Source organism: Primulina tabacum, chromosome 1 (genome assembly GCF_025594145.1).
Source record: "Primulina tabacum isolate GXHZ01 chromosome 1, ASM2559414v2, whole genome shotgun sequence".
In the NCBI taxonomy this organism is placed as follows: Eukaryota; Viridiplantae; Streptophyta; class Magnoliopsida; order Lamiales; family Gesneriaceae; genus Primulina; species Primulina tabacum.
In genome coordinates this window covers 2,278,084-2,305,919 of record NC_134550.1, presented here as the reverse complement: position 1 = coordinate 2,305,919, position 27,836 = coordinate 2,278,084, and the positions used below count along the sequence as shown (strand labels likewise).

At 32.6% G+C, this 27,836-nt stretch overlaps 3 protein-coding genes and 1 long non-coding RNA gene across 4 annotated transcripts; 3 read left to right on the top strand and 1 right to left on the bottom strand.

The window, feature by feature from the left end:
• Window positions 1–932: 932 nt before the first annotated feature.
• LOC142504585 (uncharacterized) lies at window positions 933–4,414 on the top strand. The gene is made up of 9 exons (XM_075617482.1): window positions 933–1,511; window positions 1,604–1,748; window positions 2,077–2,245; window positions 2,332–2,590; window positions 2,740–2,828; window positions 2,952–3,134; window positions 3,235–3,320; window positions 3,540–3,624; window positions 3,858–4,414. Exons 1-9 carry the CDS (start codon window positions 1,322–1,324, stop codon window positions 3,990–3,992), a joined length of 1,341 nt encoding a protein of 446 aa, XP_075473597.1. The 5' UTR covers window positions 933–1,321; the 3' UTR covers window positions 3,993–4,414.
• Window positions 4,415–5,100: 686 nt separating this feature from the next.
• LOC142504450 (protein CONSERVED IN THE GREEN LINEAGE AND DIATOMS 27, chloroplastic-like) lies at window positions 5,101–8,426 on the top strand. Its single transcript, XM_075617334.1, has 7 exons — window positions 5,101–5,576; window positions 5,973–6,125; window positions 6,336–6,413; window positions 6,891–6,986; window positions 7,497–7,532; window positions 7,775–7,953; window positions 8,039–8,426. Exons 1-7 carry the CDS (start codon window positions 5,349–5,351, stop codon window positions 8,199–8,201), a joined length of 933 nt encoding a protein of 310 aa, XP_075473449.1. The 5' UTR covers window positions 5,101–5,348; the 3' UTR covers window positions 8,202–8,426.
• LOC142504535 (uncharacterized) lies at window positions 5,627–5,966 on the bottom strand. Its single transcript, XR_012804246.1, has 2 exons — window positions 5,747–5,966; window positions 5,627–5,664 (listed from the first exon to the last, which is right to left on the bottom strand). It is a non-coding gene; the product is annotated as an uncharacterized LOC142504535 (long non-coding RNA).
• A 16,231-nt stretch (window positions 8,427–24,657) lies between the features above and the next one.
• On the top strand, window positions 24,658–26,761 carry LOC142515817 (karrikin insensitive 2 receptor CA-like). Its single transcript, XM_075619820.1, has 2 exons — window positions 24,658–25,104; window positions 26,174–26,761. Exons 1-2 carry the CDS (start codon window positions 24,737–24,739, stop codon window positions 26,589–26,591), a joined length of 786 nt encoding a protein of 261 aa, XP_075475935.1. The 5' UTR covers window positions 24,658–24,736; the 3' UTR covers window positions 26,592–26,761.
• Window positions 26,762–27,836: the final 1,075 nt, after the last annotated feature.

Genomic DNA, 27,836 nt, shown 5'->3' with positions numbered 1-27,836 from the left:
TTTAATTTTATGTATTGTTTTAAATATATCTAATCGAATACACATGTAGTTGTCATGTTTAGCGAATTAATTAAGTTTAGTGAAATAATATATTATGAAATTAATTAATTATATGTGTGTGTATTCGAAAATGAAATAAATTAAAAAAAGAAAGTATTTTGTAATATTTAGAGGATATGAGTTGAAAATGAAATAAATTAAATAAATAGAGTATTTAGTAATATTAGAGGATATGAGTTGGATAATGTTTTTGAAAATAGAGATCATGGATCTCTATTTTGGAGGATAGTAGATGAAAAATAGAGGATATGGATTGCAGATGGCCTAAAAGCAACTTCTCAATTCGTGTTCTTCTTTAAATTGACCATCAAAAAAATTTATATTTGATGTTTGGTTGCACTTATAAATAACTGACGGCGCTCGGCATCTCATTTTGATATTACTAAGAAATGTATTTTATATTCAACCACCCGATTCAAAACTACTACGATGATTGACACAACCTATCCAGTAACGGTGGTTCACCTTTAAATTTCTAGAAGAGAGGTATATTTATACTTGTTTTCTTCAGATAACATATATGTACACAGAGACGGAGCCAAAAGGCGGATGGGTGCGACCACCTTCTCAATTTTTTATTTTATTGAATGACAAAAACTTGTGTGAGACGGTCTAACGAGTCAAATTTTGTGAGACAGATATCTTATTATGTTACGCACGCGACACATTTGTATATCGGTTGGCCATAAAAAAATTATATTTTGGCTCAATATATTATACATTTCATATAATTTAAGATATATATTTTTTTTTCAGAAAAAGTATATTTTCAAAAAAACAAATACTAAAAAAATGATGTATATGAATTCACACAAACAAATTTAAGAGGGGATCTTTAATTGGGTTGGGTTATTAATGTAATCAAATGTGGGGTTTCTTTACATCAAAAAACCGTTGGGCCATGGCAAAATTCAATTAGGTTTCCCGCACGGATTCCAGAGAACAGTCCACACTTCTCAAATCAAACCATAAAAGTGGTAAAATCTGCAATCACGCCTGGAATAAATCATTTGGTGTAATTCTAGCATGATTCTCATATGGGCTTTCAAGGATCCGAACTATTTCCATTGAAGTGCAATATGTGCTTTTGATTTTGCTGGTGCTACCATGATTGTCGCCGGTGTTTTGAAGGATCAGGACAATATCAGTTAAAAGTGAAATATTTGATCGTACTTTGTTATTTTTCAGCGTGATCACCGTCTGGGTTTTTAACCATCTGAACAATTACAATTAAAGCTGCAATCTTTGCTCTCCCTCACTAATGGGAGTTGTAATCGAGTCCGAAATCTGGGAGCCAAACAAAGCAGTATACATATTTTTATTCATTTCCAGTTTCTTCTCAATAATCCTTTATCCGGCGCGAAGTGCGGCAAATGTCTTCGATCACGCGCCTACCGTTTCCTTTCTTCGTTTTCAGCGAGACTTTCTTCTGCTCTACCCACTTTCCTCTGGTATTTTAATTTTGTATCTTTTATGATTTTATTTTTGTGGATTTAGAATCTAAGTCCTTTCTCGCTGGCTGATTTTGGATTTTGCTTAATAGTGATGGAGGGCTTGTGGGATGTGTTTGGAGAGTACGAATTGACCTATTATGGATTGAATAAAGAGCAAATGCTGGTTTTATTATGCGTCGGATGTGCGGTCTCTCTGTTTATCGGGAGTTTTCTTGGAGTTCTTTCTGATTTAGTGTAAGTGTACTTCTTTAGTAATTGATTGTGTCATTTTAGTTTAGTACCTGTTATAATGTGGAAACATGTGGTTTTGATCCATCTCTATAATCTGTTGGGTGATTAATTTAGTTGAAGCTAATCAAAAGAAATTGGGTGTTGTCCTTGGCGCCTTGCTCCCCCAGCTGGTTCCCTATATTATTGGAAGATTTTTAAATGTGTACCTTGAATTGCAAAAAAAAGAATTTTTTTTTCGAGTAGCTGATATTGTTCTACACCTGGCGCTTGCAGTACTACACGAAATTCTTGTAGATCGAGATTTTGATGTTATTAAGATCTTTACGTGCAGGGGTCATAAGAAACTATGCTTATTGTTTTACATGCTGCACCTTTTTGTGAACATATTGAAGATGGTCAATAGTACTCCAGCTATTTGGTTGGCAAGCATTTGTCTTTCGATGTCCTCTTCAATATTTTCCTTTTCTTTTGAAACATGGATAGTAATCGAGCATGACAAGGTTAGCATAAAGATTTTGTCTTGATAAACAAATACGGGTGATTGGATTAGCAACGCCAGTTATCTTTTACATTGTATGCTTTGCAGCTCGGCCAGAGGCAAGATTCGTTGAATCATATGTTTTGGTTGATGACATTCTTTGAATCTGCATCTTTCATCGGCAGTCAAGTGCTTGGCAATTACCTGATTGATGGTGATGTCAATAAAATCATTAGATCTACGTGGAATGTAGCTGTGGTTCTGGTTGTTGTTGCAATTATCTATGTTACCCAAGGCTGGAAAGAAGCTCCTAAAAGAACACTGTTCAAGGATTATAGTATTGTGTTTCATAGTCGCGTTCTCTGTGGTATGTTTTCTGACATTGTTGATTAATATCGGAAAAACCAGTTCTAGATCAAGAAGTCAGTACCACTGTTTGCCACAACATTTGTATAGATCTTAGTTTTCCAAAACTGTTCGAATCTTCACGTGACAAATTTAGATTTCATTTGCTAGACAAGAGAATATGGCTATTATCATTGGCACAAACTTCTGTTCACTTCTCTGTTACAGCTTTTTGGATTCTTTGGGCTCCAACTGTAGTGGTAAGATCTTGAGCACAACTAATAGAAGATATTTTTCTCTCTTAGTTCAAATTTTTTTTAAAATTTTTTGAGTTCTTTCTGTTGATTAACTTCAAAAAATTTGGAACTTGTCACGTGTTGCAGGCTGATGGGAGAGAAGTATCATTGGGTTTGATATATCCTTGTATGTTGGGTTCTAAGATGCTCGGTAGCACTGGATTCCCTTGGTTGTTACCGGGATCATTAGCAGTTCGTACAGAGGAATATCTAGTATATGTTTTTATTATAATGGGCACCACTTTGTCTATTGTTGCCTTTGATTATCAGGTTGGAACTCTTCAATCATTTATTATTTTGTGGGACCAATTGAGCTTCATAAATCCAATTTCCGGTTTTGATAACATGGTTAATGTATAAATATGTTCAGGAAATTGGTATTCTTGTGGTACTATTTTGCATATTTCATGCTTGCATGGGCCTGGTTCTGCCGTCTCTTGCAAGATTGAGAACCATGTAAGCTATTATTGCTTTTGTGCTCTTTCTAGTCACAAATTATGGCTTTTTGAGGATCATTATGGTGTGGATTATTGCTGCTATTTTAATTCCAGTGGTTTAAAAAATTTACTCCTGCATTTTACTTATATGATATGATGAGCATATAGTTTGAGCGTTAGATGCCATGACTTAGTTTAGTGACTTGCATCTTAGTTATCCTTTCAATGCAATTCATAGGTATGTGCCGAATGAAGTTCGCGGAGGAATGATGACCCTATCACTCACACCCGCAAATGCTGCAGTCTTGGTTTTCCTGATGCTGGTACATTCTTTAACCATGTTGCTTTTAAAAAAATTAAACAATTGCGGAGCTACAAATTTTGGTATTTTAGCCTTTGTTTTTGCTTTTGAGTACATGTCTCCATCTTGAAATTTGTTAACCCGGAAAAAGGACTGTTCTAAATAAAAAAAGGCTGGAGAAGATGATTGAAGAGAACTAATCACGTGGAGACTGAGCGTGCGATTAAAATTATTCGGATATTGTTTATATTGCAGAGAGGTTACTGTCAATATATTGGGAATTCGACTCTCACCTCATTTGCGGCTTTTGGGCTGTTCTCCGCTGCTGGTTGCATGTATGTGCTTAAAAAATGGGGAAAGCAGCTTCATCAGAGTAGGCATAACTTGTGATCTACACATATCTTGTCTGAAATTCGTTCTATTGATCAAGTCTCCAGGGCAGCAATTGTATTACCTTGAGTCGTCGATTTCAAGAAGCCAATGTGAGATGGATTCACGACGCGTATTGGCTGGTTCCCCATGAAAGGGAAAGACGACGGAAACATCAACCTTAGTAGTTTTTTGGGATATACAGAATTATGTCTGCAAGTTTTTGTTTCACCGTCTTTTCGCCTCGGCAACATCTATATAGGAGGGTGTATATGGTAGCTAATCCTGTTGTCGAGTTGATCAGTTTTGTAGGTCTATAATGCATGTTAGATGGGGCGCCTGGGAATTGGGATAGGGTAACGACAAGCATTTTTAGGAGTTCAGTAGTACCTCAGATGATAATTCTTTTAAATGTGATATTTATTTCTGAAAAATCATATATTTTGCTAATATGTTCTTATCATTGTTAATCAAAATTCATGCTGTGAGAATTATTTCTTTTCAGTACTATATCCAAATATAGAATATACTTCTTCGACTCTCAAAAAAGCTCCGAAAAAGTCGAAATCAAGAACCAGAAAATTAAGTAGTGACATATATCCAATCATATTTTATTAAAATTTAATCAAACTTTAATCAGTAATTTAGAATGATAATACATTTTTTATGTATCCTACTAGTTCACTAATCATTATGTAATTTAAGATTTTTACACAATTGTATTATAAGAAACTATATTCCAATTTAGTTTATATTAATTTCTAGAGTTCATATCCAATCATTACTTTAAAAAGTGTATCAAGAAAATATTTTTAAAAATTTTAGAATAAAAAACAACATAATTAGAATAGCATGAAACTATATGACCTTATGCCATGGATATATACCTAGAATAGCCTGATAAAAACAAATTTAAAAAGAGCACTAACTTATGCTTGAAATTAATCGATTAATTCACCATGTATATATATATTATAAATATAAATTACAAAATATGTCATAGACATAGTAATTAGAAAATTTAGGACAATTTTGTGCTTCAGAAGAGAATCCAAGTCCACGGTGTTTCCACGTGGTGAGTCGCAGTAACGAAGAAGAAGCAGCGTGCGAAGATCTTGTTGGCACGAAATGTTCGACCCACTCCACACTCGCACAGCATCTGCCCTCAGCCACAAAAAACAAATATCTTCCTACGGATAATCCCATTTTACTACACCACATCTAAATAAATATATCAAGTGGACCTTCCGACTATAAAACAAATGACAGATGAACTCCGCAAATATAACGTGAAATTTCAACTTAGTTCTCCTCCACTCTAAATTCTCAGAGCTGGGAAAAACATTTATCCGATCACTACAGCGTTAGAGAGTGAGAATGCTTCGACTGAGTATATATTGTACTATTGTCTCGAGTCCTAGACATGAGATCAAGATTGGAAAGGGGTACGGCTCCTTTTTTACATACCAAAGATGTAGGATTTTACAGGGAAGGATTGCTGTTAGGGGCTTGAAAGATGAAATGGATGGAGGCAAAGGTGGGGGGGCGTCTGGCCAGAGTTGGGATCCTGGATTCGAAATTGAGGTGCCATTCGAACAAAGACCGGTATGTCTCATATAATTCTGTTTTCTTGGACATTTGAATTAATTCCTGCAGTGGAATTCCTGAACACCTCGGAACTTCATCGAAATCCCTGAAGATGATTAATTGAGAAAAAAAGATTGACAATCTTCAGTAGAATTAAATATACGAGGTGTACTCTCATGTCAGATTACCTTTGACACTCTGAGAATGTTTATGCCACCGCCATAATCCCATCCCATATGTTCAGTTGCACAGAGTCACCCGGGAATGGTTGTCAAACTTGAATCCCCATAATCACTTCCTGTGACAATAGGATTGTTTGAAAAATGAAGCAAGATAATGAGGATACATTATATTCACGTTTTGATTACAAATTTTTTATGCGAGTTCCACCAACAAAATCTGGTGCTTTCTTAGGTAAATGAATATTCGTCTCTGAAAGAATCAACACTATACTCATGGGCTGACCTGGGTCCAGGATCCTTTTTCTTGCGCCTAGGAGGACTTTGGTTAGTAACTTTCACAGTCCTGGGAGTACCTATTGCAGGAGCAAGCTTCAATCTATCAAAGGTACTGGAAGTCTATGGACATTTTTTAAGGATAAGGTTACGTAAAAAGTTTTTATAGGTCGATTAAGAAAACAGACATGCCACGAAGGGTTCCTGTGTTGCGTGATAACCAAACTCTCATGATGCATGCAACTCATCCAAGTTCTGGCGTTGAAATATCTACTCCCTTTCTCTAAAACTAGATGAAGCTAACACTTTTTTAACCATGCAGGATCCTTTACGTTTCTTCCTTGCTGCTGGTACAGGAACACTTTTTCTTGTTTCTTTAATTGTCCTGAGGATTTACCTGGTATGTCCCGTCCTTGTTGAAAATATTTACTTGAATGAATCACTCAACATGAGGTAGCACCAAAAAAGAAGAAGATAAAAGACAGAAATATTAGTCTACAATACATCCCCGTCAGCTGAACTAGCTACTGTCAGATCTCTTGCCAAGTGCAATCCATATGAAATGGATCCAATCCTCTACAAATGAAAGGACCAATAGTTTCTAATTTAATTTTCTGCATCTTAGTTTGTTTGTGTTAGCTAATAACTGGAACAAACAGAAAAATATTAGATTTCACAATAGCATGCCTCTCTTTTAATCTAGACCTGACGTCTCTCATAAATCCTCAAAAGAGCAGTACATGTCTCATGTTTGTCTAACTGAGCAGATTTACCTATTCAAATTATTTCTTTCCATATCAAGTTTCATCGTTCCATATCAAGTTTCAAAACATTATTGTCTCCATGCATCCTGAGCTTAGTACAACGAATATGACAGGGATGGAGCTATGTCGGAGATAGGCTTTTATCGGCAGTCATACCTTATGAAGAAACTGGATGGTATGATGGTCAAATGTGGGTGAAACCACCAGAGGTTGGTGCATATTCAAAACTGTATTGACAGCATTAAGATGAAATTTTTGCCAAAAAATCAATTTCAGAGTTCATATCTCCTGGCAACTGGCATAATGCAAATATAAGAGAACCAGCCTTTTCAGATTTCAAAATTTTAGTATAGATATCTGCAGTTCAGTCTTTCCTATTTAAATGGGAAATTCACAAAAAAAAAAAAAAAAAAAAATTCCACTCACGCAAAGTGAACCATTATATTCTTGTGACGAGTGCAACGGCATTTGATGATCTGATACACATTAAAAATTTATAACATTTAGCACCCAATTTGCTAAAATATAGAAAATTTAAGGGGATTGTCATCAATCCACCGCTTGAAGGAGCGAGTTTAACAGAATACGCCGCTCTGCTTTTTAAAGAAAATTTGGGGGACAAGAAAACAAGATAGATTCGATCAAGTGTACTTATCACAGCCATTCGCTAGCTCTCTTTTGAGTACTTATCACAGCCATTCTGTCTCTTTTGTTTACAGATCCTTGCTCGTGATAGATTACTGGGATCATATAAGGTACAAGATGGATAAAGTATAGTTGTTTAATAGATTTCAAATTTGATGATTGGGACAAAATAATTTATGTTGCACAGGACCACAAATAGATGATGAAATTTAAAATCCTTAAAACAGTTGATCAATCAAGAGCTTATTGTGCAATAAAACAATAAATCAATTAATTCTTAGACCATCAAAGTCATATTCAGATCATCATCAAAACTCACTGTCTGCGTAAAACTTGTGATCTATGTGCATAGGTCAAGCCAGTCATCAAGTTACTGAAGCAGACTCTGGTTGGAACAGGAGTGCTGCTTGTTACAGCTGTTTCATTATTTATTTTTGCTACACCAGTAGAGGACTTCATCCATAACACTTTTGTCCAAGAAAACCAATCCAATGGTTCTGTCTCAAAGATCAGCTCAAAATTCAATTTAAGGTAACAACTACCAGTGGAGACTCCAATCTCTCAATTGAGAAAACATGAAGATTACACACATTACAATTTAAATACAATTATACAGGAAGGAGGAGCTGTTAAGATTACCATTTGATGTCAAGACTGATGATGGTCTAGCAGCCGCGGCTGCAGAGGCTGCAGGAGGAAGGCCTGTCTACTGCAGAGACAGGTTTTACCGCGTATTAGCAGGCGGGCAATATTGCAAATGGGAAGATCTACTTAAGTGAGTTTGTGAAAATCAATTTAATCATGATCAGCGCAAGCTAGGTGATGCAGATTTTCAGGTGTTGTAAATCATTTGGCTTACATTTTGGAGAAAATATAGATATCTCAGAGTTACTTAAAAGCATTAATTGCAGAAATGGCGTGAATTTTAGTTTGGATTTTTTGATGTTTGTACAATAGCAATTGGTCAAATTCATACAGTTAAATAAATAATGAAGATTTCCAGATGGTTTAATTGCGCATATTCAAGAAACAAAATCTGAATGGAAAAAATTATGATACCATAGCTGAATCAGGGAACCCAAGTTGTCCGAATTGCTGTCGATTTCACTTTTGCTTCATATGGACCGTCATTTTGCTTTCTGGAATTGTCATGTATTTTGAACTAATTTTTTATATCAAGAAAGTATATCGATAATTTTGAAATTATTGTATGCGAAAAATATTTTTTTGACCCAACAATTTGTCTATTTTTGTTTTGATCCACTGACTTTTCAATTTTAGATATTGATACAATAATTTCTGAATTCGACTATTTTAATCCAGCCATTACCAAAATGTTCAATGTTTGCTAGAAACCTTGATTTGGTGTCATAATTTATAATGATCATGAGCTTACTGATATTTTAAACATGAAATCACATCCTCACGATCCATGGAATATCGTGAGTGATGTGATTACATGTCGTCTTTTATTGTAATGACCATGAGTCTACTGATCTTTTGGGCCTGAAATGACGCTCTAAGAACGATTGTCTTTGAGATAGAGGTACTGAGTTCGAGTGCTTGAGAAGATGAGGGAAACCACCACCAGGAGTGAGATAACACTATGAGATACGGTGAGATATGTGATTGTAGGCCCAAAAGATCGGTAGGCCAATGATAATTACACAATCATTGAATGATTATGGTAGAATGCATATAATTTGTAAAGTTTGTTTGATTTATTTAAATTTTTTTATGTTAAGTTGATTCCAAATAAATTGATTTCCCTTCAAAATCAAGAAATACACAAATTTTTGGCAACGATAGCTTCAGCCACAATTTAATTAGCGCTTTCCGACAAAAAAAATGACCATTCCGGTGCTAGATGGACCAAATAGCTAAAATTCAGAACTTATTGTACCAAAATAAAAAATTGAAAAGTTAGTGAACATAAACAAAAAAAAGAAACACGTTAATTGACCAAAAACTATTTTTTCTTACCATATATATCTATTCTGGTAGCTAAAAAAATCACTAGACATGCAAGCTTCTTTCCAAGAACCTATGTCAGCAATCATGTTTATCACATAAACAATTTTTGACATGCACGATAGACAACATTAAAAAAACATAGGTAAATTACATGACATATTGTCATTTGCAGTTAACAAGACTACAAATAAAACAAACATGCAAATTACAAATTCATAGTTAGCAAGTCAAAAAAAAGAGTAAAAATTACAATACTAGAAACACACTTTTAAAATCACAATTTAAAGAAGAATTTTTTAAGAAAAATTCTTTAAAACCAAACACACACTACAGAACATATAAACATACAAAATTAAGAATGAATATATAAATTTTAGACTTTTTTATTATTAAGAGTAATTATTTAAAAAAAATTAGTGTCTTTTAGGTGTTTATATTTTTTTATAAAAACAAAAAGTTGACTTAAATTTCATCTAAAACTCACGCTTAATCGGGTTTAAAGTGATCAGTCTTAGGTTGACATTTTTTGTCCAAACCGAAGTTTTTCTTTCACGTTTTGTACTTAAGCCGTGCTTTTCGGAACACGGTTAAAATGGGCGACTTGCTTAGGAACCCAACATGTCTCCGAAAGCATATTTATGTGGGTCAAATTTTTATTTAGTATGTTATTGAATATTAAATTTCGAATAGAAATTTATGTGTATTTTTTATAATATAAATAATTTATATCTCTATTTAAAGAGAGAAAAATTACATCTTTTTTCTCCCAAAATTATGACATACTGCACTTGTTTTTTCTTTTCATTTAAACATTTCAATTTCCACTTTAGTTCTTTTGATAATTTTAAAAATTATAATATAATTTTCATACCGGTACCGTATCGACACCGAAAATTTTGTCGGTATACCGAACTTAAATTTTAAAAAAATAATAATAAAAAATTATTTTCGGTATATATTTCATACCGATACCGATACCGAAAATTTCGGTACGGTATGATACCGTACCGAAATGTTTGGTATACCGATTTTTTCGGTAAGTACGGTATTTTTTTCGGTACAATTTTTCAATATTTCGATATTTCAGTATTTTTTCTCAGCCCCAGTGTGATCTTTCGTACACACCGAATGAGCGAATACATTAGTTATTATAAAGAATTTACTATATTAAAAACTAATATGTCCAGAAAACTACCCATCCTACAGTCGTAATCTACACTTCTATTTTAATCTTATCTCCCACACCAGTACCTGCAGTTTGCTTTTTCTTTTTCCCAAACTCAATATTCGATTGTCCTCCATACTCTTCTCAATTCCCACGTATTATATAGTTTCTCAAATGTAAAGTAAAACCCAAATTATTTCCCTTCTCGGCAAAAGTTCTTGAGTGAGAAATGGAGAACAAATTTGTAAAATTAGAAAGATTAATGGCAGTTGCGAATTCAACAGAAAATGCTGTAAATTTACATCAAGAACAAGATTATGATGAAGATGAAGATGATGAAGAAGAAGAAGCACTTTCGTTTTGCGATCTTCCACTTGATCATTTGTCAAGAAAACGTACAGAAGAAGAAGAAAGAATTCCTCTGCAAGCAGCTGAAGCTCAAGAAGACTTCCATTTCTGCTATCTATCGAAGGATTCAGAAATGTGCGATGCAAATGAAGTGTTTTTCCAGGGACAAATTCTCCCGTTCCGCCGTTCTGTAAGCTCCGATAAAGGATTATTTCAGTATCATCGGTCCATCTCAAAGTCCGAATCAATCGATGGATCTTCTTCTTCAATCACGCTGTTTTCTAGCAGAAGCAGCAGTATCAGCAGCAGCCACCGTTCGTACAGCAGCCGAAGCTCCGCAGCCACTACCCCGCAGTGGCTGAAGCTGACGCATCCTCCGCAAAACCACTTACATTCCCACCGGAGCTCGCCACCCAGAACAAATTTCCCCATACCGGGAATTATACGCACCAACACTGGAATCTGCTCCAAGAAAACATCATCATCATCATCATCCGTGTGGAAAATTATTCGACTAGGAATCTTAGTCACTTCCCCTCCAGAAATCGCGTTTCATGATTTCAAAACACGATGTCCCATTCCCAACACCAATTGCAAGAACTTCAGGAGCCGTAACTGCACCAGTAGAAACAGCAGCAATAACAAGATCATCTCCGACACCCAGAAAAGGAAACCGAGAGGTTTTCTAATTGGTGGATGCAACTGTTCGAACGATACGGTGGATACAGTTCGTTCAAGACTCGCGAGCATGAAGAAAATCGCGAGTGAGATGGAGAAGCAAGCTAGTGTCGTGCAGCCGACGGAATCGCCCAAACAGCAGCGGGCGAAAAAGCACGGGACCCATTATCGAACATTTGAATGGCTAAAGCAGCTTTCCCTTGAAGACACAGGGGAGGAAACATGATTCCAATAATATTTTTCTCACACATTTCACTTTTTTGTGGGGTTTTAAATTTTAATAATTATGTTTTAACTGTCAAGTAATTATGTATGTATTTTTAAGGTTATTTGAATTTTGTAATATTTTTATCCCACTTTACTATCATATCAGACCAACCAGTGTTTACAACGAGTTCAAATTTTCTGTCTTTTTACAAGATTTCTGCTTGTTTAAAACATCCATAATTAGTACTACACCTTTTGAGTTTATGTTTTTTTAAAGTTTATCAACAATATCATCGATATCAATTGAGAATGAGACAGTTTAACTTTTATACCGATTGTGGTGGATATTGCGAGGCCGAATCGACCTATTGAGTTGGTATAATTTCTCGATGATTTTGCATGTGTGTGTGCTTTATTTATTTTTTTTGTATGTGGTAATCTCGCAAAGAGGATTCCTATATGAAACAAGAATGACTGTGGCGATCAGATAGTATTTAGACGTCACAAATTCTTGTGAGACGATTTCACTGGTTAGTTTTATGAGACGAACATTCTATTTGAGTCATATATTACAAAATATTATTTTTTATGTCAAAATTATTACTTTTCATTATAAATATAAGCATGATTGACACGTCTTACGAATCAAAAATCCGTGAGATCGTCTCACAAGAGACATACTCATCATATTATACCACTAAAAATATATAATAGATATTTTAATTTTACTAGAAAAAAAATTCTGTCGTATATATCTATAAATATAAAAGTAAATTAATCATTAAACCAATTTTAGATAATATTTTTTAGTTTACATAATTTTATTCCCGTAGTTGATTCTAGTGTTGGAGGTGTTTAGGCGTGAAAAGTAATATAATCTAATCTAGAATGTGGTTTTTGGTTTAATAAGTCAAAAAGAGATTATAGTTTCTTAAATTTAATCTCCACATGGTGTAAGGTCATATGAAAAACTTATTTGATTTACAGGTTGAAAGCGCAGGTGAATGAATGATTGGTAAAATGGCATGAGCAATGATAAAAGACGGTGGGAGCTTCTAGCGTGCGTCGAAGGAAAGTGGTGCTAGTGCCTCCATTATGATTTAAGTATGAAAGCTATGGCATTACTATCTCCTTTTTGCTCCTATTCATCATTCACCAATCAATCATCATTTTTTTTAAAACAAATATATTGAAATATAAGCATAAATTTTTATTAGGAAATATTATATAAATTTTGTTTCTGTCATTTTGATAATCAATATTGTTAAATTTCAATCTTAATAGTATATATTTCAATTTTTTGAAAATTTTAATCATTTTTCATCGAGACATGTAATATGTTGGTGTCATATTAGCTTAACATTGGTGAAATAACTAAAACTGCCAAAATTACAAAGATACGAAATAATTATACCGAAAGCCAGGGGCGGTCCTAAGAAAAAAGAGGCACTGGGCGAAACTTATAATATGGTCCTTTTGTATTGATTCGAAATTCAAATGTAAAAAAATTGAATAACAAAATCAAAGTATACTCGTTTATTTCAAAACAAACTTATCCATAGAGCCTTTCATTAATTGGGTCATCTTCTTTTCTGTTTGCTTTTTTTTCCTTTTTGAACTTCCAGATGGGTATTTTCTAGGCATCCTATTTCTTCAAGTGATATTACACCAAGAACAACCACAAAAAAATAATTGAACTATAAAGAATTATCCTTCACATTCATAATTATAAAATTATCCAAAAAAATTCACAATGAACTATTAAAATTCAAAATGCATGTGCTAATTTAATTTAACACCAGTTAATTTAGCAATTCAAAATCAAATTCAACAAAAGTCCCAAATTTCAAAATTAGGTTTTGAAAATTCATACCTCTAATCTTCGACGATAAAAAATTTACTAAGGGATGACGAGGAGCAACGATGAGTACTGAAACAAAATTGAGATGATAGAAGACAATTGGAATGGCGGTTAGAGATTGGTCAGATCGTATAGCTTCATCCGCCGAAATCGAAAATTGAGTCTTACGATTTGAGTATTGAAAATGCTGCTGTTATAATTTTTTTATCATATTTAGGTCTTATTATATATATAATATAATTAAAGTAATTATTTGGGTCCCAATACTATTATATATATATATATATATATATATATATATATATATATATATATATTAAAAAAATTTGGGGCCCCCATCAAAATGGGGCCCTGGGCATGGGCCCAGTTTGCCCTTGGAAAGGGCCGGCCCTGCTGAAAGCTGACAACATAAAAAGACAAAATTACAAAGAGACTAACATACATGCATGAACAAGAATATTATTTTATTATTTATAATCGCATACGAGCATTAAATTGATGTTTCATCAAGGCCAAGAAGCATCAAGGAAGGGGTGCACAAAATGTATATAAGTTTTGCGCTTTCTTTATTTAATTTTGTTAGATGATTCATATCAATTGTATTAAGTTCTTGAGAGTTGTATGTATGGATTTAAACAATTCTCCTATGTTGAGCTAGTTCTTGGGGTGAAGTTATGTTTAAGTTCATAACCTTAATATGATATCAAAGTTCAAACTCACCATTATGTGTTGGACTGCCCAATGAGTCACTCGCTAATAGCTTATAAACATCACGCTACAGATGTTCAATTTGGGCATGAGAGAGATGTGTTAGAAGTCACACGTCGATTGTATTGAAGTTATTGGGAACCGTATATATGTACTTGGATAATCTCATCTTCAATAAAACTAGTTTTTGTGGGTAGAACTAGGGATGTCACCCGGACCCGCAATGGACCCGCGTATATGGGGTGGGTTTGGGCATACTAAATGGGTCATGGGGTGGGTCTCGATTCCAATTTTTCAGACTCGTCCGAATATGGGGCGGGTGATGGGTCCTATAATACCCACATCATATATATACGCCCCATATATGTGGATATAAATATTTTAGGGTTTTATTTTTATTAATTTTTATTTTTTTAGTAGCTCACCTCAACCATAACGATCTTAGCTATTCCTATGTCAACTGTTGCATTTGAATCTGCTTTTAGCAATAGTGGAAGAATAGTTGGTCCTCATCTTAGTAGACTTAGATATTGTCTACTCGCTGATTTTATATTGATCTGTTTAAATTATGTTATGACTTATTTTTGGGGATGTCAAGATTTTTTTGGTGAGCTAGTAACTCTTTTTTTATGTAATTCTTTATGTCGTGAAAATACTTTGTTTGTTATTATTAAGTGTGGTCAAAGACATAAATTAATTTTCCATAATGTTGTATTTAGAGGCTTGTCTGTTTCATAATTCAGTCATATGAGAAGAAATATTACTTTTTTATTTTAAAAAAATTCGGGTCTCACGGGTCTACCCGGACCCGTTTCGTATTCGAGGTGGTGTGGGTCTGAAGAATATTTAACCGGGGTGGGGCGGGTAATGGGTCAAAGTTTTTTTCATGGGGAGGGTCTTGGGTTTAGCCAAACCCGCCCCATACCCACGTCATTGACATCTCTAGGTAGAACTAGACCCAAATTTATAATCTAAACAACTTTATACGTGGGAAGAAGAAAAAATATATGTTTGTGATTTTAACGTTATAAATTGGGACGTGAGTGGAACATATTGGACGGAACGAGGGAAAAGAATTGGGAATAATTAAAAGTGATGCGTGACGATGGAATGATGGGATGTGAATATGATAAATCTATTGAATAAGGAAAAGAATGAAGTGAGAATCTGGACAATTTATTTTTAAGGCCAGCATTATTGCTTTTGGGAAAATGTCCCAATTTGTGGTAATTTCTTCTATTCAAATCGGGGTCCAAAATCCAACCGTTGCATGCATGCCCCAAATTTCTATCCGTATGCCGACATTCTGGAACATCTATATTTTTCTCCGATAGACCTCTAGTTAAATTGATGTGTAAGAGATAAGTTAATATATTTAGAATTCTAATTTCAAGTATAAGCTTGAAATAAAAGAAGGTTTTCCACAAATTTTAATTAGTTTAATTTATAAATAGGGGTTCAAGTGAGACAAGTCATTCGTGAGTAACTCATGAGTAGCTCGATCAAAAGAGTCGAATTCGAGTTCGAGTTTTAATTGTTTCTATTTGAACAGTTCTTGAGCTACTCGAGTGGCTACCGGTATATATTTTTTTATTCGGATGGTATACAATTTAAGGGTTATATTTGTCTATGTATACTTGTAGTTTAAATCCTAAATTTTTTGTCAATATGTAGGAAGACTTTCAAACTTTTATTAGAACCCGAGCTCGAGGTAGAAGAAAAAAACTAACTAATATTGTGGTAACGAATAACAATATTAATTAACAATCTTGGAGGCTATAGCCGAACATGTAAGAATATTTTAATTTAAAGTGTGTAAACTGACAAAGTTAAGAGTAATTAGGATTAACAAGAATTAATTAATTAAATGAAAATTTGGGTAGGCCCATAAGGTAATAAAGGAAATGGCTAGACTTGGCTGAGGTCCAATCTAGCCGCCCTTGTTTTCGCCATGAAACTTAAGCGTATCGTTTGCTAAGTGAGCCAACTTTCAAAGTGAACCATTAGAAGTTTCAAAGGTGTGTTGTATGAGTTGTTGGACAAATAAATATTTGACTAATGAAGAGAAGTTCGATTCCTCGTACCAAAATCTTCAGGGGCGAGTGTCAAATAGGACTTGCCTAATGAAATTTCCTTGGTTAACATTGTTTGCAGACTATTGTGTTAGCTCTGGGGTTTACTCAGTGCACACAAAAAAGTAACGAACGTGGGTTCCTACATCCAAAAAAAAGTGACCACTAAAAACTAAGTGTATATTATTTAAGTTTACTTTTTAGCCAATTTTATTTTTATAGCCCATGGTAATTAAAATTATATATTGAATCCTAACATTATTAATTTTGGCTCTAAAAAATGTCATATAGTGAGTGAGTGCAAAAAAATTATTTTTTTAATAGAGTCATGAAATTTATACATTATGAAAAACTGGTAAAAAAATTAGAAGTTTGTAGCATTTGAAAATAAAATAAAAAACTGGATTTTTAAAGTAGACTGTTTAATAAATAAATGATAATTCATGGGGTTTTTTTAAAAAATAATATATTTTTAAAACTTATTTATTAAAATATAACAGATTCTAAAACATTATGAAAATATGACAATCCGGAGTTTGAAGTTCCGGATTCACTGGTCAGAATCTGGGACAGACTGACACGGATTTTAAGAATCCGATTTTAATTTTTTTTAAAAAAAAATGAAATCGACGACGGTTTAACCAAAACCGTCGCTATCCGCGACAGTTTATTAAACCGTCGCTATTTGCGATGGTTTAACCAAAAACCGTCGCCACGGCACGGATTTTCACATATTCATTTGAATGTGTGACACAATTTCATGCCTATAAATTGCACCGAGTATTTGGCGAATTCATCCCATCCTTCAGCTCAACTTTTCGGTTTCGGCATTCTTCTTGAGCAGTTTTTTTTTCCTTCGGTCCGTGTCTTTTTTTTTGTTATAAAAATTCAGTGATTCTCTTTCCCTTATAAATTGCGTCGATCGTGTGCTTAACGGAATTCTTAATTTGATTTGATAGTTTTCTGTCGCATAACCGAATTTGAGGGAATTGTGCCGAGTCTCAGTAATTCGAAATTTGATTTTTGAGAATTGTGTTGAGTATCAGAATTTGGGAGAATTGCGTCGAGTCTAATTCAAATCTCTGTTTTTTCTTTCTATATTGAATTGTTTTTTGTATATTATTTCTGATAATGTTTGTAATATGAATAACTACAAATATTTTGATTATACTAATACTCCAAATATTAATCTCAATATAAACGATTAGTTAAATAATTAATATCATAATATATTTATATTCTATGTTGAATTAAAAATTTGTTTAAACATGGATGCAAAAATTAGTACACAATTAATACTATTATTATCTAAATTTAATTACTATAAATAAATATATTTAAATTATTGTCATTAGTATAAATGATGTAATTGTTTAAATTTACCGTAACTTAACAATGAAATGTTTAAAAAATGTTAAAAAAATTGTAAATTCTTTTCTAGTTATAAATAATTGTTCTCATATTTTAAGAGGAACATGAAAATCTTAATTTGTTTAATTCCAACAATGTTAAAAAAAGCTACCGCAACTTCTAAATCCCAAAACAATTAAGATTCCCAAACAATAATAAATTCTTTGATTCAATAGTATGAAATATTGTTTGGGAAATAACGCTATTTTATTATTGTTTAGGAAAGAACATTTCTTAATTTTTTTTTAAATTTTGGGAATTAACGACGGTTTTTGGTTAAACCGTCGCAAATAGCAACGGTTAAAAAAAGTTACCGCAACTTCTAAATCCCAAAACAATTAAGATTCCTAAACAATAATAAATTTTTTGATAAAATATTATGAAATATTGTTTGGAAAATAAAGTTATTATATTATTGTTTAGGAAAGAACATTTCTTAAATGTTTTTTTTAAATTTTGGGAATTAGCGACGGTTTTTTGTGAAATCGTCGCAAACTGCGACGGTTTATACACGGTTTTATAAACCGTCGCGGATAGCAACGGTTTTTGTTAAACCGTCGCCGATTTCCTTTTTTTTTAAAAAAAATTAAAATCGGATTCTTAGAATCCGTGTCAGTCTGTCCCGGATTCTGACCGGGACAGTGAATCCGGAACTTTAAACTCCGGATTGTCATATTTTCATAATGTTTTAGAATCTGTTATTTTAATAAATAAGTTTTAAAAATATATTATTTTTAAAAAAAACCCTAATTCATGCTAGCTAGATATACATTTAAATTGACACACACGATAAAATTTTCTATTTTCAAGAGTATTAGAGAATTAAAAAAAATGGTCTAATTGGATTCAAATATATTTTATCGTACAAAATGTAAGCCTAAGCATATATTAGCATTTTTCATAAATGATTCTCATACTAGCTTTTCAATAAAATATCAAAAAACCCTTATTAGAGAACATATATGCCACATCCCGAGCCTGATGCATATAGACACTGATGTTTTTCAACAATCACACAATCGTAAAACAACAATTCTCGTAGTACATTATAAATCAAATCATTCTATTTCATAAATAACGCAAAATAACCTTATCTTTATAAATGAAACTCCAAAATGAAAACAAATATGGATGTTAATGCAAAAGCGTTTTACAACTTGTATCAATAACGAAAATAAAACGGCTGATCTTGATTGAGGAGGGATTCATCGTCATCCCCAAGTTTATTATTGTTCTTCTTCCTCTTCAACTTGTTCCTCATCCTTATATGGGGTAAATATAAGAGGTGAGAATTTTATGAAATACTCACTAAGTGGAGGCCGTTTGAGATACATAACAACATATATATTTTCGAAATCTAGACATAACATATCATAAAACATATTCATTCTTTGTAATCTTGACGTCATGACAAATCATAGTAAACATTGAAATTCATCAACTTTTCATGGTTTACTGATATTATTATCTAATTTTTAATCTTATAATGAAGCGAGGCCATAACAACTGTTGTATTCCATCATATCAGAGCAATAAACTTATCTTATTTTGGAATTTCTACTCATATCTGGTTGAATCTTAACAGTGTTCGAACATAAAGTACTTTTAACACGACACAAAATGAATAGCTCATACTCGAACGAAAATTTCGAAAACAAAATTTATTCATTTACTAATTATACTTTTTAAAATAATAAGGCCACTTACCGAAAGATTCTCAAAAAACGTGAAAAGAATTAGCTGAAATTTATCACGCTAATTTCAATCAACTTTAGAAGCTTTTCCAACAAATTGAACTGTCAGATAGAGCTTCAATTTGGACAAATGGAGTGAACGGTAAAGATCTGGTTTCTAGATTTTTAAACCAGTTTCTATATGAAGAAAATAGTATATTCTTTTTTAGAATCTGATAAGCTTTCTTCTAGAGAATACATTTGGAGATTTAGCTGTTGGATTGGACCGAAATTTAGATATTTTATTTCGAACCTAAGATAATATATTCTGAATGGTGAAAATCGGATTTGGACAAAAATTCTCTTACCTATTTAGAACAGAAGTTTGCTAAAAATGTTTTTACAAAGTAACAATTATGGCTCTAGTGGCTCGAAAATATGATAAGGTTTCTAATGATTTTTGTGTAATTTTATTGTAAAGCCAAAGTGTGTATTTATAAGTGGAGTGGTGTAAAACTTACTATAAACTGGTTGATCTCTTTCCATAATTTCGAGATCACAAGACTGATTTGATTACAAGGATATTTCTTCCATAATTTCCATCTAGCCATAAATTTTAAGACTTGGTGCTTGGTTTGTAATTCTCGAAATCAGGGCCTTATTGGCAAAATTCTCGGCTCTCACAATATATCTACTCATTTATTAGACAAAAATATTGGGGTGTAAGAGTGTCAAGATAATTTTTATGTATTTACCAAAATATTATATTTATTTTTTAAGAAGCAAAATGAGCATGAGACTAAAAGTTCATATTTTAATTTAATTAAGCAGAAGTAGAAGTAAAATATGAAGTTAAAGACACCAAAAAAAGATTTTTTTAAGTGGAAGTTGAAGAATCACTTATTTTAATTAGTGATTGCGAACGTACACTCTTAAGATATAATCAACTAGTATAAAAACCATAAGTTATCAACATGTTCTCAATATAAATTCTACCATACAACAATTGAGAAAACTAAAATGACCAGTTCATGACACACTGTATGAATCATCTATAAGATTGTTGGACTGAAAGAATAAATGTTGCGACTAATTGGGATGGTTCGCTCGAAAACATGACCATGCTATTCGGGACCATGGTCAACGTTGTCCGAACCTAGTTGGGCGAGTAGTGAGCCCACGTTTGCGAGATCATATTTACTCGCATTTTTTGGTCCATTCGATCTTAATATCAATGCCTACTTGATTAATTTGTTATCCAAGAGTTGAATCTCGAGCATGTGATTTGAAGATTCGTATACATGGTCCCCTACCCGATTCGGGATCCTTTGGGCAGAATCTAATCTCAAACAATGCAACTATGCAACCTCGTAATTCATGCAAAGATGATTTTAGTAAACAAAATGCGAAGCTGTCGTATCAAAAGTTATGTGTCCGATATTGGATTCACTTTTATTTAATACCAAAAAAAAACCTACTAACTGATCAGAGGATCCTGCAGATCCACCAAAATTAACAAACTCGTCATGAATTAATTTCTCACTACATACTTTACAGTTGGCAAAATTAAATATTTTCATATGTGCATCAGCCATAGTTTTTTTTATTAATAATGCTAAAGATACAGCCAAAATATAGCACAACGATATTTACAACAATTAAATCGTGAGATTTTGTTATTGTATCGTGAGATGTTGATAAATGAAATTTTGTATTGATTTATTTGTGTTGTAAGAATTGTTTTACAAATTTGGTTGTACATGTAGCATTACTCGTTTTTTTCCAAATCAGAGAGAAATTGGTTAAAATTAGATCTTGAATCCGAGACTTTCTCCTAAATTTGGGACTTTGTTGTTAGATAAGATATAAACCATCGGTATTGGTCAGAGTCAAAATGACTATGAAAATTTAAAAGTAGTTTGTATTGAAATATATAGAACTCTAATAAAAAATCCAAATAAGATTATGGCAAATATTTGATAAAAAAGCTTATAAAATATTTTCAGAAAATAGACACAACACCAATTTGTGTTTTGAAAATCATACAAACTTGATTCAAAGTGGTTGGGTTAAATGTATATACGTGAGAGTAGTACTAGGACTGAGTGACTTATTGGAAATTTATCGTACATCAAGCTGCTGACGTTGCAACGCTTGATCTCGTTGGCTAAGTAGCTGTAAAAAAGTGAGGTCAAATCTTAATATGTAAAATTATCTTCACTGAGAACATGACCGACAATAGAAAAAAGTAAGACTGAGAAATATGATACAATACCAACTGATAGACATTCACGATGCACTTCCACAGATTTATGGGCCTAACAACCAACATATTAACACCCTAAGTAGGTGTACTTTGCGTTGTCATAAGTATAAGAAAATAAAATTGCATCTCGACTAAAAATTATAATTTTTGATTTGGTTGTAAGTGCTTGATCGTAGCAAAAGTAACCAAAATAGCTTCAACACTTAATCTTATTTCCCAATTTTTTTTCTCAAATCCATTTTACGCATTATTTTCTCCTCTCGCCAACCCTTTTGATTTGCTTACCCTCCATTTTCGATTTTTTTTCCTTTTCAAATAAATTATTTTATCCAAATATTTTAGGTGTTTTCAAAATTAATTTAAGAGAACTGCACCAAGGAGTGATACTCCCTATGTATGGCATAGTCTTGCCTCCGTTGAGTTTAGTATAGATGGTTTTTTAAAAAAACATTCTTGTTATTTGCATCATTTTTTGTTACAAACCCACCATGTATAAAATGAGATTAGGAAGGTACTTAAGTAAAATGAGGTGGAATTAATCGAAAAAGAAATTTTGTTTAATTCAATTACTCATATTATATAATCAAATTTGTTTTAACTGATACATTAATTTTAGCATCAATTAAAATAATTTTTAAATTTTATATAATTTTTATTGGGTGCAATAATTGTCCATATATCAATCAAAACGTGGTGCTTGAGCTACTGTACGATTTAAAATATTTGAGTTGCATCGTTATCACAATCTATAGCTTTTGGTAAAACGACAAATACTCGGTCCTACAATTGGTATGAGAGCCAAGATCACAAGTTCGATTCTTATTTATTGCAAGGAGAATCGATTATTGAAAGATAGATTGTTGGATGCAATAATTCTCTCAGCTGAGTAGATAAATCGAAAAGTAGTGTTTGAGCTACTATACGATTTAAAGTATTTGATTTGAACATTTACTACCAGATATAAATTTTGGTAAAACGGTAGCATCGGGTCCTACAATTTTTAATATTAGTTAAATAGTAAGCACTCGATTCTCATTTATGGCAATGAAAATCGATTTTTGGGAGGGAGATTGTTAGAATTTATACGGGAAAAAAAAAGTTTGTTAGAAAATAAAAAAAAAGTTGCAGGAAATTTTGGATTAAAAAAAAATTTCTTGCACTTTGTAGAAATTTACCCTAGATTTCATAAACCTCAGTATTGAGTTAGATAATCGATCGAATTTGTAGCTAAAGAAAATTTACATAAGAGAGGACATTATTAGAATAATAATGAAAAGTCAGGGGTACCATTAATTAGTCAATCATATTATCGTGATTATTTTTTTTTTATGACGGTGAAACTTGCTATCATTACTTTTCGGTGTGTATTGAGTAAACTTCTAAATAAACGTAACAGTCGACAAATCACGTTATTCGATAATATTTATTATCTTAATTAATAATAGGAAACGGCCAAGAAGGATAAGCATCGGATGCAGCCTTGGAATCAATTATATCTATATCACAAGAAAGATTACACAAAAATAAATCAAGTAGCTGAGAAGTATATGTCAACCTAATTAATAATGTCACATTATTAGAATCTTTCCGACAAAATTAATATTATCATCAACAATATTGATCCAACCTCAAGCGGTTCTGCATCGTCAACTTTATTCGATTGAAAACTATTTTCTACATTTAAAATTTTGTAATGATAATTAAATTTTATTTGATATTATAAATATGTCGAGTCCTCTAGCAGCTAGAGTAATATGTTTTAATAATTTTGAGGGAGTTTGCTTTATAATATTAAAGGATGAAATTTGTAGTTTTTTTAAAAAAATTGTGTGATATTGAGTGTTTGCTAGTTGTTTGATCAAATGTCAGAATTGGTGGCAATGGTAAAATTTAATTTTTTTAGTCGAAACAACAAGTCGCAAATGATATCATGTTTCGATTGTTCGAACGATAAAGATTATTATTGTACCCGATATTTTATATAAAATTTGGGGAAATTAAAGTATTATATGAAAATGTGTATTCGAACCAGCCGTTGATCATGAGGGGGAAACACCTCCTCAAAGAAGGCAATGAGCTTCTTTTCTCAACTAAAATATTAATTTAATTCATTATATAATTATTTTAAAAAATGCAAATTTCGTTAAATTAATTGTGTGATTGGTATCTTGATATGTAATCTAATCAATAAATCCAATGAATATAATATATTTTTCCTCACAAAAGATAATACTAAAAATTATCCTAATTAGAATAAGTACAATGATAAATATTTAACTAATTATCATATATATTATTGATCCAACTAATTATAACAAGCCAAAGTAACAAAGATTAAGTCTTTTGTAAGACGGTTTCATGGATTTTTAGTCGTGAGACGAGTGAACACGTCCTATATTTACAATAAATAATAATAATTTTGACATAAAAATGATATTTTTTCATGAGTGATCCAAATAAAATATTCGTGTCACGAAATTGATCTTATATTAGTTTTTGTGATAAAAAAATTACCTTGATTAAATAAATTATATATTTAATTTCAGAAATAGTATTCACAAAAACCACTTGGGTTAAAAAATTTATGACCATAAATAAATATATAGTATAGTATAAGGGCCGGGGCAATCTTTAAAAGTTCCTATTGTGTGTTTTTTTCCGTTCCAAAAAATAGTAATATCCTTTGTATTTCAATATGGGAAGACTATATTTCTAAAAACATGTACAGAACATGCAATAGATCAATTGACTATAATTTTCTCTGTGATAATTATAATAATAAGGAAGAATAGGTCTGTTCCAACTCAACCATAATATGCTTAATCTCATTGGATATTATGGTTAAGACAAACTTGGTCTATTTAAGAACCTAATAAGTCACACTCATTTCCCATCATCAAACACATTAAACAAACATTACTACTCATCACCATACATCAAGAGACAAAAAACATGGGAGTCGCCGAAGATGCTCATAATGCTAGAATCTTGGGGTCCGGAGACCGGACCGTAGTCCTAGCACACGGATTCGGAACCGACCAATCTGTTTGGAAACACCTCATCCCACATCTCGTCGACGAGTATCGGGTCATCGTGTACGACAACATGGGTGCCGGAACCACGAATCCCGACTACTTCGACTTCGAGAGGTACACGACCCTTGAGGGTTACGCTTACGACGTGATTGCGATCTTGGAAGAACTGGAGGTGCAGTCATGCATATACGTAGGGCACTCTGTTTCGGCCATGATCGGAGTCATCGCCTCCATCACGCGGCCCGATCTTTTCACCAAACTCATCACTATTTCTGCTTCCCCAAGGTTGGTTAGTTCTTTGTTAATGAGTAAGGGTTGAACTTAAGTGAAATAATATATTGTTTACCAAAAAATATATACAATTACTACAAGGTCAGAGACAATGATGGCCGATACTCCCTCTACGTCTCTTGAAATTTTTAGTAATTTTCTATCAATAGTATAACAAAATTTCTAGAACCAACGTTCTTGCCGGCCAAATATATACATACCTATGCATATATAGGACAAGTTGAAGTTAATTTAATTATTTATTTGATTTTAATTCAGTTCTAACCCTAAATTCTATAGCGGTATTTGTATTATAATAACTAAATTCGGTATTCCTACATATCATTCTCAATATATATTATTCTTGTTTTTACTATAAAAAAAAGCGATTAATATTTTATTGATATGTTTTAAGTGCTTATACCTATTTTTCTTACTAATTTTTATATTGTTTGAGACTTCCTAAATACCGGTTAACGCAATTTGCATAAAATAGTTTATAATAAAGCGACCACATACCATGTTCCCAAGGCTCAGATTAAAGTATGATATATAGATAATATTTCGAGTTAATTAAATTGACATTGTTGGACCACCAATCTCTCGACAAAAACTATGGCGTAAACTATTGAATAATTAATTTAGGTTTGAATTCGACAATTTCAAGTATTGCTCACCCCGTTGTTGGACCACCAGTTTCCCCAAAAAAAATTTATGCCGCAAACTGTTTTCTAACTAGACATCACTTTCAACAGTAATTAGGAACTCATAATTATTTCATGTCGCTCTTTAGCACTAAATATATCATGTAAGCGTGACATGCAAACGACGTAAAATTTTCAATTTTTGATTTTGTGTTTCTTCGACACGCATGCACTGAAACTAATTGTTTAAATTGAAAATTCAACTCCACCAGTGGACCAATATAGTGTTTACAAGAATTTATTTTAAGTGCTTTCAAGTTTTTAATCAATGAAATATTTAGAAATTGTATGTAGAAGCTGAGAAACACTTGAAATAAGTTCTGGTAAACAATCCCTAATTTGTTGATATATCCTCTCATTCAACCATTTCAATGAATCAGGTACCTTAATGACCCAGACTACTTCGGAGGGTTCGAGCTAGAAGAAGTCCAAAAATTATTGGAAGCAATGAAATCAAATTACAAGGCATGGTGCAGCGGGTTCGCGCCGTTGGTAGTCGGGGGCGATATGGAATCGGCTGTGGTCCAAGAATTCAGTAGGACTTTATTCAACATGAGACCAGATATAGCATTAATTGTAGCACAAACTATATTTTACAGCGATGTTAGACCTCTTCTAAAGCTTGTAACGGTCCCCTGTCATATCATTCAGAGCATGAAGGATTTGGCCGTGCCGGTTGTGGTTTCTGAGTTCCTCCACCAGAACATCGGCAGTGAGACAATAGTCGAGGTCATGTGCACCGGACGGGCACTTGCCGCAGCTGAGCTCACCGGACGTGGTGGTTCCGGTGATTCTTAGGCATATTCGCAGTAATATTGATGTTTGATTTGGTTTTGATCACTTTGGTACTTGGCTTGTGTTCTCTTTGGAGTTCTTTGGGGTTGTTATAAATTTATTGGTCCATTTGGACATCATTTATTTTTTATTATTTTTGTCGTGTAATCTATTGTTTAACTGATGAATCCTGTGAAAGTGTTCTCAATCACTTTGATAGCATTTAATATCTCCCTGGATACAATGGCAAGGAAAAAAAATACATGAAGTCAAAATTAATAACTTGAAGATTTATAGTTGGTTTACATATATTGTTACCGTATAATGTTAGGAAAAATTATATTTTTGGTTTTATAACTTACAAATTTTTCATTTTTTATCATGTTATCGATCGATTATGACCATAGTCCGCTAACTTACACTTTTTTCAAAACTTTGAGTCCTTCGTTAGAAGTGCTGAAGAGGCATCGGATACATAAATATCATCGCCACACCATCAATTTCTGGTGGCTTGTCATCATTTTTGGTGACGCGTTCATATCAAAATGACTAAAATCGAAAAATGCAAATTCATAGATTAAGACTGTAAATTGATAATATGACTAAAAATAAAAAAAATGTAAGTTACCCAACCTAAAACGTAACTTTCCATGTTAAACAAAAATTGACACATATATAAAATTTTGTAACAAGAAAAGACGTTAATGTAAATGGAATAATATTAAGCAACCCATATGATATTGGACAAAAACTTGTGTGAGATGATCTCACGGATCGTATTTTGTGAGATAGATCTCTTATTTGGGTCATCCATGAAAAATTTTAACTTTTTATGTTAAGAATATTACTTTTTATTATGAATATCAGGTAGAGTTGACCCGTCTCACAGATAAAGATTCGTGAGACCGTCTCATAATGATATCGATACCGACCCTTTTGATTTAGTTAAAGGTCGTGGGGTCTAAATAGGGTTGACGATATTTTGGCACCACTACTCCCTATTTAAAAAAAAAAACTAAAAATCATGGAGTAATACTCTTGTTTTTTTTTTTTTTGAGCAAGAGTAATACTCTTGTTCTAACATTGTTTTATAAAAAAGGTATGATACTTATATATTATAATTAATTTTTAATCAATAAAATAATCTTGAACAATAAAATGTGTATCAGTGTATCTAGTCATGAATATTTTTTCAATTTATGGTATTAAAAAAAACCATTTACAATTCTATTTGATCGCACTGAGAAGTGTTGTTCAAAATATACCGAA